The following is a 17,011-nucleotide window of genomic DNA, read 5'->3' as shown; positions in this document are numbered from 1 at the left end:
TGAACAAAGCTCTCTGTGAAACTAAAAAAAAATGGGTTTTGTAAATTAATTACCAATAAGAAAAACGCTTCGATTATGCTCTCCTTCTCTTTTTATAAACAAAACCAGATGATCCAGATTTTTCTTCTTCTTGTGATAAACATTACAATAAAAAGTAAATAAAAATTAATATGATGGCCAAAGGGCATCACAGTTGATATTCAGTTGAATATCAACGACAAAACGACATCAGTTGATATAACTGATCTGTAGGACCCAAGAGCCCCAACGACTCTTCTAATTTACTAGGCATTTTTTAAGTCTTAAAATGATAGTTACTAAAACCAGGTTAGAAGCAGATGACTACTTAGCATGGACAACTGTTAGAAGGTACGGATTAGCCCCGGTACTTGTCCCTTTAAGAGACCATTGACTACGTTGTATTTTTCCAGAACATAAATTTTGTCTCAGTATAGCAACTGGCTATTTGACTCCCAGGCAGCATTCTTAGCTATTATAAAATTGTAGCGGTGTCGCTTACGCGTTTCTGCGTGTTAAGGGACACCAAACTGTATCTGCGAGCTAGGAACGAAAAATTTACAAAGTCGACATAACATCTCAAGACATTTTTTGACTGATTCGTCTGGAATATATAAAATCTGGGACCTAACCAGGATTCCACGTTAGGTGGGTCTAACGTGTTCTTAGGGAGCCTATTCGTGTTTTGAACTCTACCTCTTCCTAGTTACTCCACTGCACAATAGGTGACAAAAAAAAAAAAACTGTGTTGCAAGAAGATTACTTTTAGAGGATCAAGGCCATGGCCAGGATTTTACGTTGTGTAGTGTTCAACTGAGAAGATTGGTTCGCATAGCTGTTATGTCTTTGAAGTCAATATTCACGCTGGTTCTCCTCTGGCTATGCCACTGTCGAGTACAAAATAGTTTACAAAATAACTAGAATTCTTTTGTCAGTGCAAAATTGAATTTCTACAAGTGAAACTTAAAATTCAAAAGCCGGATCTTATTGAATTTTTACCATAAAACTGGAGAGAAATGAGTAAGTGAAAACAGTATTTTTATGAGCTTTCAGGGTTTAATTTACTTTAATCTATTGCAAGGAAACTTCGTTTTATTGCCTGAGTCCTTTACCGTTTTTCGAGAAACCCCTCTAGAAAAAGTAGAGTTGAAGAAGCGACAATATGTAAAATACATTTGTGGTCACGTGTGTTGCATTAGAAACACAAAGAAATTATTTTGGGTCAAATGTCTTTCCAGAAATTGTTTCCCAGGAGCCAACTGTGTTTTGATGAATATGTTAAGTGAGTTGTAGTGTATAATTACTTACCTGGTTTTTCGAATCTTGTGGTGCATAGTCAGAAATAACCGAAACGGCGCAGATTCATGTGCAAAACCATTTTTTGAGCAAATTAATTTTTATTCTCTAACATGATCATTCCCTTAATTGATTGGCATATTAGTGATAACAGAGCATTGGAAATTAAAATTATTTTCATATGTAAATGTAAACTTTTCCGTCTTATCAGGAGCAAAGGCCATTTAAATAAACTTATCATGTTTTATACTAATATATAAAGACAATATGTCTAAATCTGTCAGTTTTATTTGTTCTTTGTTTTTTTAATTTTGGTTTATCGGAAGTGGCAAAGCCTCAAGATGCACTTAATTGTGCTTTTGTCGTTGGCCACTGCAGTCTATGCACAATACAATCCTGGCTATGACCCAGGACGAACAACGATGGTCCATCTTTTTGAATGGAGATGGGATGACATTGCCGATGAATGTGAAAGATTTTTAGGTCCCAAGGGCTATGGTGGAGTCCAGGTGATTATTCCCCTAAGTACTATTTGTTTAGTAATGGGTAAAAGCAGGATTGGGTGTAAAGCAGAGACATACTGACCCTTCTGACTTCTGATGGTGAGACACGAATCTTGCGGAGGACGAAGTAAATATGCGATTTGTCAACCGATGGCTGATAGATTTTATATTGGAAAAAGGGGTGTGTTTTTCTTGATTGTCTGGGTTTGAAATTTTAAGAGATCGTCCTTTGGGCCAAGAGGAAAACATATTTTTAGTGAAGAAGACATATTTAATAAAACATATTTATTATTTAAGAAAAAAATTTAAGAAAACATATTTTAGTGAAACTTTTAGAGATCATCCTTTGGGCCAAGAGGAAAACATATTTTTAGTGAAGGAGGAGAATTTTCTGGGTCCCGGAAATATATGCTGAATAGTATACTTTTAGCACATAGTTTAAAATTTAATTTAACAAGACTACTGTTGAGACAACACGAACATGAGTTAGCCAAATTCTAAGATTAAAACCTATGAGTAATATTCTTGGCAGACAGAAAAAAACGAAAATCACCAATGTGTGAAAAAAACATCTATTTTTCGGCTTAGCGAAAATGACTGACGTCAAATTATTAAGATTTTAGCAATGGAACTAAGATTATTCTACAGATTTAGAAAATAATCTTCGAAGATTCGAAGGGTATGATTTTTCAACATTGCTATTATCTGATTTGGTTCAAAAATCAGTTATGTCTGAAAAAATCTGCCAAAATTCAGAATCCAACGCTTAAGTTCTTAATCAATAAAATTAAAAATAAATTGCTATTGCTTTTTTCCTTAAAGCACAAAAATAGACTATGTGAAATAAAAAAAATGAATGGAAATTAATTTCCTAATTAAATCATTTCAAGTTTACCTACAGAATGTGGGTCAGGGTGGCTTCAACTCTCATAAAAGATCAAAATTGCGCAGATATTTAAATATTATGAATAATAATCCCGCTGCTCATCCATCCAAAATTCCATGGTAAAACTAATATTAAATATTTACAATCAAAACTACTGTCGATTTAAAATCGTGACTGAGTCCTCAAGTTTTCTGTAAAATTTGGATTACAATCGAACATTCCCAATCTTAAGCAGAAAAATGCGAAAACTTTTACAAATATTCCTAACATTAACCAACAGTAAAACTATGCCAATTAAAAACGAACCGAAGTTTCGAAAAATAATAACCACACTAATGCGCATCGTTTTCAATAAAAGAAAATGACAAGCCTATTAGAGGATTTGATTGGAGAGTAGAACCTCCGCTCTTTATTTGTGAATGTGGACTTTATGACCTATGAAAAAACGATTCTCGAAATGTTGGAACATACATTTCTTGAAATACAGATCATTTTTAGTAAAGCAGAAACGGCGCTATGGCCTTTAGAACCGATTTGAAGGGGCCCTGGGCCTACCCCAATCTGTGGTAATGTTTATTAATTTTCAAGTTTGGCATATTTATCCGTTTCAATTTCTATTTGTTTTATAATTCATATATTCATCTATAGGGTATATTTTTTCATGTAAAGGATATATTTTTAGTATATATTTATTCATTTGTACATTTATGTTTGATGTGACTGTTAAATTTTAATCTCTGTTCGTTTTCTTTCATTTATTCATTAATAGTAATTTTGGTTTGTTTCTAATTTGAATTATTGTATGGGATTATTTGTGCTTCTTTTGGGTTCAAATATGGCTCTTTATTAACTTAGGAAAATTTCCTAAGGAGAAAATGTAGTTTGTTCATAGAACACTTTATAAACACTCATGACTTTAGATTCCAATCTCTAAGATTTTTTCAAAGCTTCCAGCTGTCTTCTATGAAACTGGAAAGAAAAAGAAATCACCAATTTGGCATACTGTTTCAAGCCATTTTATGCTCGATTCATCTAGAATCTAAATTCCATTCATTCTATTTTGGCCGGTCCAGTGTATTCCTGGGGGTCTTAGAGGTGTTTTGAAGTCCACCTCTTCCTGACTCGGGTTCAATTGAGAAAAGGGTTTTCGAATAGCTATTATGTTTTTAAACTACATGTTTAATATGTATTCGTTTAGATTACCGTGGAGTGAGTTTGCCCCCCTCCTGAGCTATGGTATAGCTATGCCACTTTCTAATGCCATCTATGCCACTGACTAAAACCCATTTTTGTTACTGCGGAGCATAATCTCTTTAAGTTAAATATACGACTCAAAATCCGCTTTTTAGTGAATGTTCGTAATGAAAAATGTAGAGTGAGCCAATGAAAACACTATGTTCATTATCTTTCATGGGTTTTCATTTATTTAATGTATTTCAATAGAATATGGTCTTTTATTGACTGAGTCATTCGCTGTTTTCCTATCAAACCCGTAAGAAAAAAAAATGAAAAAAAGAGCATGTATAAAATAAATATATGTTTAATAATTTTGATTGACTAAAGGAATCATTTTCTAACAGGATAAAACTTTTAATTGATTGGCATATTTATCACAAAGACTTAATGTCTTACAAATTTAACTTATTTTTGGATGCAAATACACTTTTCTGTCTTATCAGGAGCAAAGACTATTTAAATACACCGATCGTCTTTTAAGTAAATGTATGAAGGTAGTTTGTCTAAAATTGTCTATTTCTTTTTTTTAAATGTATCTTTTTCGGCTGGGGCAAAGCCTCAAAACGCACCAAATCGTGCTGTTGGCTACTGCAGTCTATGCGCAATGCATTTCCTTCGTTACAATAAGTAATTTCTTTTTTGTTGCTCAGCTATTTGTGCAGTGTTTGGCGAAACGCAGAATTCGCTGAAACGCTGTCTCTTCTGAGTTTTAATGTGGCCAGGCAAAAGTCTTCCGGAGGGCCACCAATTGAATTTTACCCTTTTCAAACAAGATTCGAAAAGAGTCCTTCTGAATAAATTCGATTCTGTCGTTTGAACATTGTTTGTGAAACGGAGTGCGTGTACTATTGAGTAGAGGGGTGGGAGATGGGTCATAGGCACTATACACACTTTGAAATGAAACGGTTAGGCAGGTGTGCAGTTGTTTTTGGGGTGGGGGGATGGTGATAATAAAGAATTTTTGTGTGGGGTACAATACATAATAATGTGAACCGAACCAAAGAAATCGAAGACAGAATGTAGGCAAATGTTTACCAAAGAAGGTTGAAGGCGGAGCACCTGCACTTTTTACAGAAGGAGTGAACACATACATATCGCACATATGGAATGTACGAAGGGTTTACCAGAAACGGATTGGAGACAGAGTGTGTGCACTCCTGATAAAAGAAGGTTTGAGACGGAAAATGCGTAGTGTTAGTCAAAGGAAGCCTTTTTTTTTCTAGTACTGTCCAGGAAGACTTCGGCACTTTTTGTTTTGCATCAGACATAAGAGCTGAAATTCACCCAATTACATCGCTTGGTTGTTTTTACTTGACAAAATCCATTATCATCTGCCAAAACATAGTTTTAGATTTGTCTTGAATTTCATGATTTATTTGAAAAAAGGAACCAAAGAATTTTTCCAACTTTACATATATTGAATTGTTGACTTTAAATTATTTGGAATAATTCACGGTAAATGACGGAACTGTTCAACGGTGAAATACCATTCACTCCAAAAACCGCGGAAGTTCTATAGCAATATGTACATCAAACGAATCTAGTTATAATGTTGATTCCAAGTATGCAAAATATAAAAAGTTTGATGTTTCCCATTAGATTAGAATACGAACAATCGCATAATTTCAGAAAGAGGAGTAAACACCTACCCAAAAAAAGGGTAAGTCTTAAAGAAAATTCTACATTCAAATTCAGTTTGACCATTCCCGCTAGAAGAGAGTTTTTAATCTCCTATTAACGAAAATATCCGATTTTGTACTTTTTTTCCCAAGAAGGATGGTCACAAACGCGTGTTTTTTGCTTGCTTTTTTTTTCTTTTTTTTTTACCCTATGGTTAAACATGTCGAGGCCGATTAACCGTCCTAGCCGAGTGGATTGGTGCGCTGGATTTAGGATCCTTTGTCCAAGAGGGCGAGGGGTCGAATCCTAGTGTACCCAATTATTTGGCTTGGGATGGGGGTCAGTGGCGTGACTCAGTAAGCTCAGCCAGAGTCGACCCAGCTCTAAATGGGTACCAGGAGAAATCTGGGGAAGGTAAACAGGAAGGGTGTGCGAAAGCACAGGATGGTTACCCCCTCTCCCCCCATTGCACTTCCTGGCTGAAGGGCCAAGAAATGGAGATCTTATTCTTTACCTTTACCTAATCATGTCGAACCAGTGGCCGTAGAATGTCGCAAGAGATTATTCGAACGGGAATTTTCGGTTCTAATGCCCTTTTTAAGTAGCGAAAAGATGTTTTAGCGAAAGATTTCTGTCATTTTATGCAGCCAAAGAACCACTTTGACCCAAATAGAGCCACGGATAGGGCCGAAAGGATTTCTAGTGAAAGTTCTGAGATAGCCAGTGGCAGAGATATTTAACTTTTGAAAATAAGTTTGTATGGGTTCCCCAGTTTAAGGAGTCATACCACGGCTCTGTCATGGCTGTCGCATTTGTCCATAAATATGTATACAGTCCATTCAAAATGAAGCCTCAATAAGTGTATTTTTAAGCCAAAGGTTTCTAAACTTTCATGAAAGGTCATTTGGATCGCTATGTAGTGGGAATGAATTCAACCCGTGACAACCCTTTATTTTATGTAATATGTTTGGACTAAGCTTGCAATGTGAATACAGAAGTGCTGCACTATGAATGGTTGTTGCAGACATGATTGTATGTATTGCAGTGCATTGCAAGCGTTGCTGTTATTTTGGTTCTGCGTCGTTTTATCGTACGTTCGAGTGTTAAATACATTGAACTCATATGCTTAGCTGCGTAGAGGTGGGAGAAGTGATTAGCATCTCCGTAACAACTTTTTTTCGAAGAAACATATTCACTTTCTTGAAATTTAAAATTTAATAACCTTAAAAACCTTTTCTGGCACTTCAAACCCCCTCCCCCTCCAAAGGTACTCTTTTCATGGATGGTTTTAAGTTTTTAAGGATTGATCGGTAAAGGATGAACCTTTGTCTTTGCTACAACATTGTTAAACAATTTAGTGGTAGAGAAATAATACGAGGGTACAATACCCGCTTATGAATGACCCTTTTAGGTGCTCCATAATCATTAAGCAGCTAAGAATATTTCTCTCCATCCGAAAATTATTGCCGAAAATAAATTGGTCTGTTAATGATTTTTTTTTTTTTTACAATACAGACAGAAGATTAAGCTTCTGTCTTTTCAAACCTTTTTCTCTATCTATGATTAAAAAATGTTAGATAAGAAAACGTAACATTTAATAACGTATGTCATAAGCAACTATGCCCGAATTTCAGGTTTCAAGTCATCCGATAAAAACTGCGAACTTTAAAAACTACGTAAACCACTACTTTTTTTTAAACTACGATAGAAAATAATAAGTACAATAAGAGGAAAAAACTAAGATATTATGAAGAAGAAAAAATGAAAGGGAAAGGACGAAGCAGAAATGAAGAATACAAAGGTGGTAGTACTTAAGTGAATATCGAGAGAACAGATACAAAAACCTTAAGCCAGTGCTTTATTTTCAGGTTTCTCCGATCAATGAAAATATCATTGGTCATGCCGGGTCAGTTCAGAGACCTTGGTGGGAACGCTACCAGGGAGTTTCCTTCAACATAATTACAAGATCTGGTGATGAAGGGGCCTTCAGGAGCATGGTTCAACGTTGCAATAATGTGGGAGTTAGGTATGTTTATACAGGGCTCTTGAAAGTCCTTCCCCATGCTGAATAATTTACTTTATCCTATTTGCATTTACTAGTAAAAGTTGTATTTTTTTTTACTGGTAATTGAAGAAAGTTTAAGTGAATTAAAATAAAATGTAAATCACAAAAGAATCAGATCCTGTTTTTTTTTTATGAATTGCTTTGCTTCAGTAGTCTTGTACACGGTCTTTACTCCCTAAGAACACTGCCAGGGATATATTTACTCCTAAAAGAGGAGTAATGGCTCTAGCTAATTCAGTGGCTCTAGCTAAAGGGTTACTGACAAATTTTTTGTAACATATATTAAAATCAAGCGACTTTGTTCATTAGCTAAGGTTTTCCGATCAGTTATTTCTCAGTTTAAACAGTTCATGGTAAAAAATTTTAAGTGGTTACCGTAGCGACTCGTGCTAATGGTAACTGAAACTCTGAAAAAACTTGTTTTGACAACCATATATACATAAAAAGAACTGGTTTTTCATGATGACTCTAAATATGTCCATTTATTTTAAAGTTGTCAACCAAAAGCTGCAAGTCCGAGACAATTTTTGTAATTTCAAAAAAGAGGAAAAACACATCCCAAAAGGGGAGTGACCTAGGTGAAAATTACAATGTCAAATTCATATTATCAAAAAACCCCGGTGCATTGGTTTCAAGTCCATATCTACAAAAATTGTGATCGTATCGAATCAATGATAGTAGAATATTGGAAGAGAAGTAGAAGTAGAGAAGTAGATAGTAGATAGTAGAATATTCGAACGGAAATTGAAAGCGTTTCTGACTTTTTACGATTAAGATAGATTAAGAACTACCGAAAAACTACGTAATGATTTTTCATTACTATTCTACATAATGATAGATTAAGAACTACCGAAAAACTACATAACGATTTTTCCAGCGCATTTGATCCTATAGATACATTCGCTATATTTGCGTGCGGTGGCACATTTATTGCTTCTATAGACGTATTCGTTCCATGCACAATAAGCTGTTAATATGGAAAAGTTGTTTTACATTTACCTGAGTTAATTCATTTCAAGCTTCGTAATATCATGAACAACGGTGCATAATTTTGCATCAGCTATTATGGAGGAGGGCCAGTCGCATCTTTCTTTGGGTGGGGGGCCTGAAGTCTCAAAGATATTTTTTATGACCCAGTTTTCTAAATTTCAGAGAGAAAATTGCTTTGTACGCTAAAATTTCAATCTGTGAGAGCCAAAACCAATTTTCAAAATGAAATTTTCAGCCTAAATATTTAAAAGGTTTATCAAAAAATAAAACGCTTGCAATTAGCCACTAACAACATTTTGTCCACTCATAAATGCTTTTAATAAAGCACTGGGGAAGTTTAGAGTAAATTAGAGATGGGATATAAAAAGGATGCTCATGGAATCATTAGTCCTTAAAGCTGTTACGCTCATAAAACCTAACTTAAACATAGATGGCAGAACACTGGGGAAAAAGTCTCTGTTGATGTCAGAGTATGACTTCCATCAAGTTCGCATACCATTTGAGGGCTGGTTTTTCCCTTCAGTTAAATTAATAATGAAAATTAGTTGCATTTCACCACTTGTAGAGCTTTTGTTTGTCACTGCTCTTTTTTCCTCACTGCAATGAGCAAGATAGCTTGGCTTTTGAATAATATCAGGCTCGTTATGAGACATTTCAATTCATGGGCAAGTGTGGAAAAAAACTATAGGAGAGGATTTAATCCTCCAATCTTTTTGATCACTTATATGGGCTCTATAACTTTTATTTTCCGTTTGAATAAGCTAGCTCTTTCTCGATATTCTAGGATTATTGATTTGATGCGATCACCCATGGGAAAAAAAAACACAAACAAACAAACAAATAAACACACATCTGTGATCTTTCTTCTGGCAAAAAATACAAAATTATACATTTTTGCAGAAAAAACAATAATATTTTTTATTTCTTGAACAGCCAATGGGTCATAGCAATGGGAAATGAGGGCTTTAATCCTAAGTAATTCACGCTGCACAAACAAAACATTACAGAAAATTAAAAATAATATACTTTTGTGATCCATTGCTAGCCTGAGAAATCATCATAACCTGTCAAAACGCAAAATATTCATCACTAACTATAATTTTCAGTCATTAATCAAATCTACACACTCCTTGCACTTATTTCGTAAATAAATTATCTATTTCGTAAATAAATTACCCCTATTTCGTAAATAAATTTCTTATATTCCCGCATCATATGACCATTCCCTCAAATTGGATCTTATTCTTCTGCTTTCCTCACCTCAGCCAGATTCTCTTTTAATTTGGAAAACCATCTCAAAGCTTTTGCTCTTGTCCTCATCCCCTAGACTTCATGATTATAATCAATTCTCTCGTAATCTTCTTTTAACTGATGTAATTTTTTTGTGCTGAGTTTCATTATTACCCTATTTACAGACAAAAATAGTGCTTTTTTCATTAATTCTGTGTGCCACTATTCTTTATTATTGTCTATTCTCAAAGTGTGAAATTATGCCTGAGCCGCACCTGTCAATAAAAAAAGCCAACATTTGGTAATGATATGGGTTCTTGCTTGATTTCAACATCATATTTGTATTACAAAAGCATAAAATTAAAATGGCAAGCAATTGGTTTGAAAACCTTGCGTTAACACTATTTTATTCCCAACGTTTTGCTTTAATATTATTTCTATTATTTTTTGTGAGATTCGTCTTATTAACAGTGAAATTTGAAAAATTTGGAGCATACAGTCCCTTATCCCCCTTCACGTAGACGCATTCAGGAATGCGCTTCAACTTATAATGCATAGATCGTAAAATTAAGGTCTAATGGCATATGATTTTTTTGAATTAAAAAGAATGCTTCGGAAACAATTTCAATGCTATATCTAGAGTAGGACTTTTCGAAAGCGAAGGGGGAGTCCTAAACCCTAAGATTCTTCAAATAATTTGATATCTCAGATACCGAATGTACTTTTCCCACAAAACACATTACATACCGATAATTTTTTTTTTTGATTTCTTTCCATTGTGTAAGGCAACATAAAAGTAACAGCTTTTATTCTTCCGCTAAAATAAAAAGGTATATAAGAAGAAAATTCTATTGTACCAGACTCTTGGGAGATTCAAGCCTATTTCACAACAAAAAATTGAAAGTAAAGAAAGGCAAACGAAAAAATAAGGGAACTTGGCTAATCGTTTTCGTTTTACCAACAGTTTATTGTTTTCTTCTAATTAATTTTTGTCCCCTTGTTCTTCATCTTCCAGTTGTTTCTAATCTCCCCGATTCAGAATTCCTTATACAAAAAGGAAAATACGGAAAAGAAAGATGAGGGATTATTTGACAGGTCGCAACTGTCTTCATTTTTTCGTTTTACCTTCTATTCATTTTTTTTTGTCTTCTTTGGTCAGTTTTCAGAGTTTCATTTATTCATCAATAAATTTACAGCAACTACTTCAACTTAGTCTCTCCCGTAAGGCTCTATGGCCTGGAAAAAACAGGGGAGAGTTTTATCATTCAGTTTTCATCCTCGACTTGTTTCTGACTTCTTTGGTCAATTTTCCTCTTCCTAGATTTTCATTCTTCAGTTGTCCAATCGTTTTTGTTCTATGGAGTCAACCTTCAACCTTTCCTATTTTCTATTTTCAAAATTACACCATAGGTCTTGACTCTAATTGCTCAATCACAAATTTTATGCTTGGAAGTTGAACGTTATTCAGTTCGAAAAATTATAAACTGGATACATAATTGGCGTTGTAGTCGTGCGTAACTTTGATTAAATTAAAGAGTTTGACCAAAATGTGGACAAGGTATTACTTTACTGAATCATATTTACAACAATAAAATATTCTGCGACAGATTCCATGAATACAGACAGTGTAAAGCCTCTAAAACCGTGTTATTTAAAGATCCATTTATACCACTGGGTTCTAACGCATCCAAAATTCGAATTTGCTACTGTTAAGGGTAAACGAGTCTTCTCCAACTCTTTAGACATCAAATAGATTTATAAGCTATCGGCTATGTGACAACAAAAAAATAACATTTTCTACAATTGGCCAGGAAACAGACGCGTGTTTGAAAGAAAAAGCTGCCGCCTAAAACAATGTTTTTCTGCAGCTTAAAGAGTCTCACCATTATGTTTGATGAACGCCAACGTTTCTTTACAGGATTTATGTTGATGCTGTGTTTAATCAGCTTGCAGGTGGTGGATGGACTGGCACCACTGGAGGATCGAGCTACGATGCAGGTGGGCCCTCATACCCAGCAATTCCTTTTGGGCCAAATGACTTTACTCCTTGCTCAGAGTGTCCGAACTCAAGTTGTGACATTGGTAACAGTTATGATAATCCAAATGCAGTAAGTAAACATGTGTTTTGAGCAATTTTTTTTTAAACTAGCTTTAGTCTGTAGTCGGTTCACTACCCTAGTCTAGTTTATTAGGTTTAATAGTTTAGCAAGGCTATTTTTTCATTAAGGTACATTTATTTTCTAAGTTACATTAAAACAAGGCTTTCTTTCGAGGTTGCCCACATAATTTTTTTCAGGAAGAGGTGGATAAGCCTGGAAGTTTTTTTTTAAGTGGGAGAGAGGGAAGAATGCTTAATGATTGTTGTTTTTGCCCGAAGTTCCAAATTTATTTCGCATATAGTTTAAAAGTGTTCATAGGATTATATGAGTATCTAAAGAGATTCGACAGCCAGACGGAAGAAGTGAAAGATTTTATATTGGTATGTTAAGCAATTGAGGGAAGCAGTTATTTTGGACTAGTTCCAGGTAAATATTTGAAGAAGCCCACAGTTAGTAACAAATAAGCTTCAAGGCTTAGAGAAAGGAACAATTCAGGAAGTAGTGAGATAAATTTTGACGATTAAGAAGGGAAGGAGGACTTACTACTAAGGATGAGTTAGAGATATTTAACAATATATTTAATGATTGAAAAATAACAGGGATCCAGATCCTGATGAATATAGTAATGCTATATGGTGGTAATGAGTTTAGAATAAAACGCTGAAAGTTATTAGCTCTGGTAAAGGGAAAATGCCCAGTGATTGCAGGAAAATTAAATTAACTTTTTTACATAAAAGGTATATATGAGGGACGAAAGGAGTGTTCACCTCCTTGTTGACTCAAATTCGTCTAACTAAGTGGAAACCGCAGATAATTAAACTGCACTCAAGTCAGGAGAGGAAGGAGTTTGCCACTATTTACTGAGCTTGTATTTTCACAATAAAACCCATAGCCTCTACGTATTACTGAAAAATCTGTTTATGGTCATAGAAGGGTACAGTTATGACCCCTAACCCCTCCACCCTACTTCTAAAAATGTATTTATTAAATTAATGTTTAAATTCACGACACTTATGTCATTATTCTTTTAATTCTCTCATATAATATGTTGGGTATTTGTGGATGTCTCTCTTTTTTTAAAGTAAAGGATTCATTGAAGACTTAAAAGTAAGAAAAAAAATTGACTTAACAATAAGAAAATATTGGGCCAAAGACTTAAAACCATGGGAAAACTTTAAACTTGTAAGTTTTAGCTATATCAAATTATTTTCCAATTTAAATAATTCGACAGATTTAGATTATTTATCTTTAATTTAACCTGAAGAAAGGCTGTAACTTCAGATTATAGCAGGATATGCTGTAATTTCTGTAGCTCAAGCTACAGCATTAACGAGTGCTGTAACTAAATCTCTTTCAACACTCTCTCAACATTCCCTGAAAGTTTCAACTTATACCTTTAGCCATTTCTGAAAAACTGCTGACAAGACTAACCAGCTGACTGTCCAACTTATTTAAATAAAATTCACTTAATGTTTAGATCTATATTTTCTGTTCGGGATCGTCTCAAGTAACCCCGAAATAACTTTAAGAACATGTACGATTTGTCAAATAATGCGTGGCCGATACCTCTAATATGTTTGCTTGTAACAATTTCTCTTTTTTGCTATAATAAAAAAAGTTTATCTTTTCTTTAATTTAACTTAGGTCCGAAACTGTCGATTGAGTGGAATGCCTGATGTTCGGCAAGGAAGTGACTACGTCCGTGGCAAGCTTCTTGAATTTTTCAACAAATTAGTAGAAATGGGTGTTGCAGGCTTTAGGTAAATATAAAAATACTGATTCCTTATTTGCTTTAAATGGGGTGTTTTATGGTTGCTTTTAAAATACAGTGTCTCGTGGAATGATCCTGTAAGGAGTTTAATCTTGGGTTGGTTTAAAACTGAATGGTATATATGTAACCTGGAATGTTGATAATTTGAATTAGAAAAATAAATTTTAATCTACTTGAGAACTTAAACTGTGAAATGAAAACGCAAGAAAATGATATAACTTAGGCCGTATCTAGGGGGGGGGGGGATACCGGTCCCCCCCCCAAAAAAAATATTTGTCCGACTCATAAAAAAGCATAAAAACTAATTTTTTATGTGGTTTTCAAAAAAAATTACCCCCCAACTCCAAATAAAGTATGTTAGAAAAAACAACAAAACATTAAAAAAAAAAAAAAACTGCAACAGGTAGAAATTGAGGCATGCTCAAGCCCTCCTATCACTGGATTGAAATAGCATGCTCAGTGGTCACATGCAAAACATGAATAATTGTGAAAACTCCGATTGTCCTAAGAAATAAAGCAATTTCGTTCTAAATTCAACTACATACGGATAACATTGAATAACTAATGAATTACTCTGAATAGCCTACAAGGAGGATAGGTTGGGTAAATTCCTGTTTTTTGGACATGAAACCCGTTTCATGTTCCGCCACAAATGTTACCACTTTCCAATGTGGCTAAAATTTATCCTACAAAAGTGTCTATGAAAATGAAGCGACCGCATTTCAGAGAAGGATGTGGTTTACTGAGATTTAGTCTGAAGTAGGCAGTAAATGGTTGCTAAAATATTGTTAAACTGAGCAGTGGTTTTATTTGTTAAAAGGTTTCGAGGAGAAAACTGAGTTATTTTTGTGGATATTACAGGCTTTCATGTTAAGGAGAATATAAATCTTTTTTCTATTCCTTTTTTCTCGCAATCAAATTGCAAGAGATGAATGACCTTGGTCAAATATCAAATATCTAAGGAAAGCTCCGTCAAAGAAGTAGCTATTTGTACTTATGCTATACTGAACGAAAGATTTCAGGGAAACTGTCACATTTTTCCAAGAATTGTTTAGTTTTTTTTACTTTATTTTCAGTGAAACATACGTCACGTGCTTTAAACCTGAAATAAGGTATTAAAGTGACCTAAGTTTATCTCTGTTATTTTCCAGATACTGACGCACATAAAACTGTAAATTTTTCAATTTTTCAATTTTTTTTCCAATATTTTTCAACATAGTCTCATCATGCAGGAAATGCACCTATAAAGATAGGTGCTGAGAGTGTTTTCTAAACGAGGAGAAATACATGGGCTTTATAAACTCAAGACCGATTTAATAAATATATGTTGACTATTGACGAGTCCGTTGATTTTTGAATTGAAAATGGAATAGCTGTGTGAAAAGTCAAGTCATGGCCAATTGTAGACAAAGCCAAGAAAGATTGTCCAATTAAGTGGGCATCAAGTCAAGGTTAATTTTACCCCTTGATTGCCGTTGTTACTGTCTCCCACTTATGCTACACCTCTCATGCATGTAACTGCACAATGCCGAACTAGAGTCAACTTTGTTGAAGGGTCTCCCCGGGGAAGACACGCTGGCTGACAGTAGTTTACTTGAAAATTTTCAACTATACTTGAAAATTTTCCTCTCATTCATGTCACTCCACAATGCCAAACTAGAGTTAACCTTAGTCTACAGCTTCAAGAATAAAAAAAAATTATAAAGATGGTAATTTACGTAGCACAGGTTGATAATGGTTGCACTACGTAAATGGTTGATACGATCTATATGCTACTTAGCCTAAATCATTTTTACGACACGTCAGTAGCCTGACATGCCCGAGTGGCCTAAATCAAAATGTAAATTCTGTAAGACAGTTATTAATTGCTTTACTGGAAAATTTGAGAGGAAAAGGGAAATTTGAGGCCATGTGTTTACCCAAAGAGAATATTAAACTGGAAAATGATTTTGTTTTGCACGATTTCAAGCAGCATACTATTCTAAATCTAGTTTATAAGTTCTGAGAGTTTTTTTGCAATGAAAATTAGCAAAAACTATCAAAGAAAAGGAATATTTGAGCTTTTTTTCAAATTAGTTGGTAATGCAAACTACCAACATCTAGTACATGATTTGACCTTGGGGTCTGAACTTGCAATAATAACTACAGAGAGGTCATCTTCAGAATTAGGATTGCTGCTAATCCATCATTATGTTTTTTATTGTTTTTAAGACAGATTGAGTTTTAATTTACAGATTCGATGCTGCAAAACACATGTGGCCAGGAGACGTAAAGGCAATTGTTGATTCAATGCCTTCAACTTCATTTGGAAAGCCGTTCATTTTCCAGGAAGTAATTGACCTTGGTAAGTTATCTATGAAAAAAAACTGGGATGAAATAAATTCTTTATTGTTTCACCCGTATTTAGTTCTTTTTTTCTCCATTTTTTTGTCTGTTCATACGGTGTCTTTAAAATGTGAGATAAGATTCTTTTTGTGTCTTTAGTAGACATTCTTTCCTTTCTTTAGCTTGAGTGATCTCCTCTGTATCTCACTTAAAAATGCCTTCCTGAACCTTATTTTAAGCTATACATCCATTCCTGAATGGTATTATCAAAGACAGACAGAACTATCCAACAACTTAACAAGTATCTAAGATAGACAAAACCCTTAAATTATTTTTCTAACATTTTTTGCATACTTTATAGCCTATAATTCGTCGAATTTTATTTCTTTTGTTTCTTAGTCTGTCCTTCTCGGTGCTTCAAGTTTTTTTTGTTTTTTTTTGGTGAAAAGAAAATAACGGCTGTGGTTAACTGTTCTTAAAAGATATTGTAGTTGACAAGCTTAAAAGACGTATGTCTCTTCTTTTTATTTGCTGCAGATAGGCAGAAAAGTTAATTAACTTTCCTCGTAGATAACTTCGAAGACCACACTGCCTTTCCATGACGAAAGTATAATAGTTCAGAGTAGGGATGAAACCTTTTAATCGACAGTGAACAGATATAAAATTAAATATCACTTCTTTTTATTTGGTGCAGATAGGCAGAATAGTTAATTAACTTTCCTCGTAGATAACTTCGAAGACCACACTGCCTTTCCATGACGAAAGTATAGCAGTTCAGAATAGGGATGAAACCTTTTAATCGACAGTGAACAAAAATAAAATTAAATATCACTTCACGTAAGAGCTATGACCTCTGTCCACCTGATATGTCAAAAAAATTTAATGAACCGGAACCGAAAAGGTCAAGAAGATTTGCTTCCGCTGTTGCATTGAAAAAAATAAATAAGAGCGATAAACTATATGTAATTAGTT

At 34.3% G+C, this 17,011-nt stretch overlaps 1 protein-coding gene across 1 annotated transcript in view; it reads left to right on the top strand.

Annotated features, from left to right (window-relative positions):
* Positions 1–1,594: 1,594 nt before the first annotated feature.
* The window catches only part of LOC136032840 (alpha-amylase 4N-like), a 54,849-nt gene continuing 39,432 nt past the window's right edge, over positions 1,595–17,011 (top strand). The window contains exons 1-5 of the mRNA XM_065713250.1: positions 1,595–1,823; positions 7,428–7,585; positions 11,763–11,952; positions 13,588–13,703; positions 15,949–16,058. Coding sequence (XP_065569322.1) covers positions 1,656–1,823; positions 7,428–7,585; positions 11,763–11,952; positions 13,588–13,703; positions 15,949–16,058 — 742 coding nt within the window. The 5' untranslated portion in view covers positions 1,595–1,655. The remainder of the gene's footprint in view (positions 1,824–7,427; positions 7,586–11,762; positions 11,953–13,587; positions 13,704–15,948; positions 16,059–17,011) is intronic.

The sequence above is a fragment of the Artemia franciscana genome, chromosome 11 (assembly GCF_032884065.1).
Source record: "Artemia franciscana chromosome 11, ASM3288406v1, whole genome shotgun sequence".
NCBI lineage: Eukaryota > Metazoa > Arthropoda > Branchiopoda > Anostraca > Artemiidae > Artemia > Artemia franciscana.
This window is presented reverse-complemented; position numbering and strand designations above follow the sequence as displayed.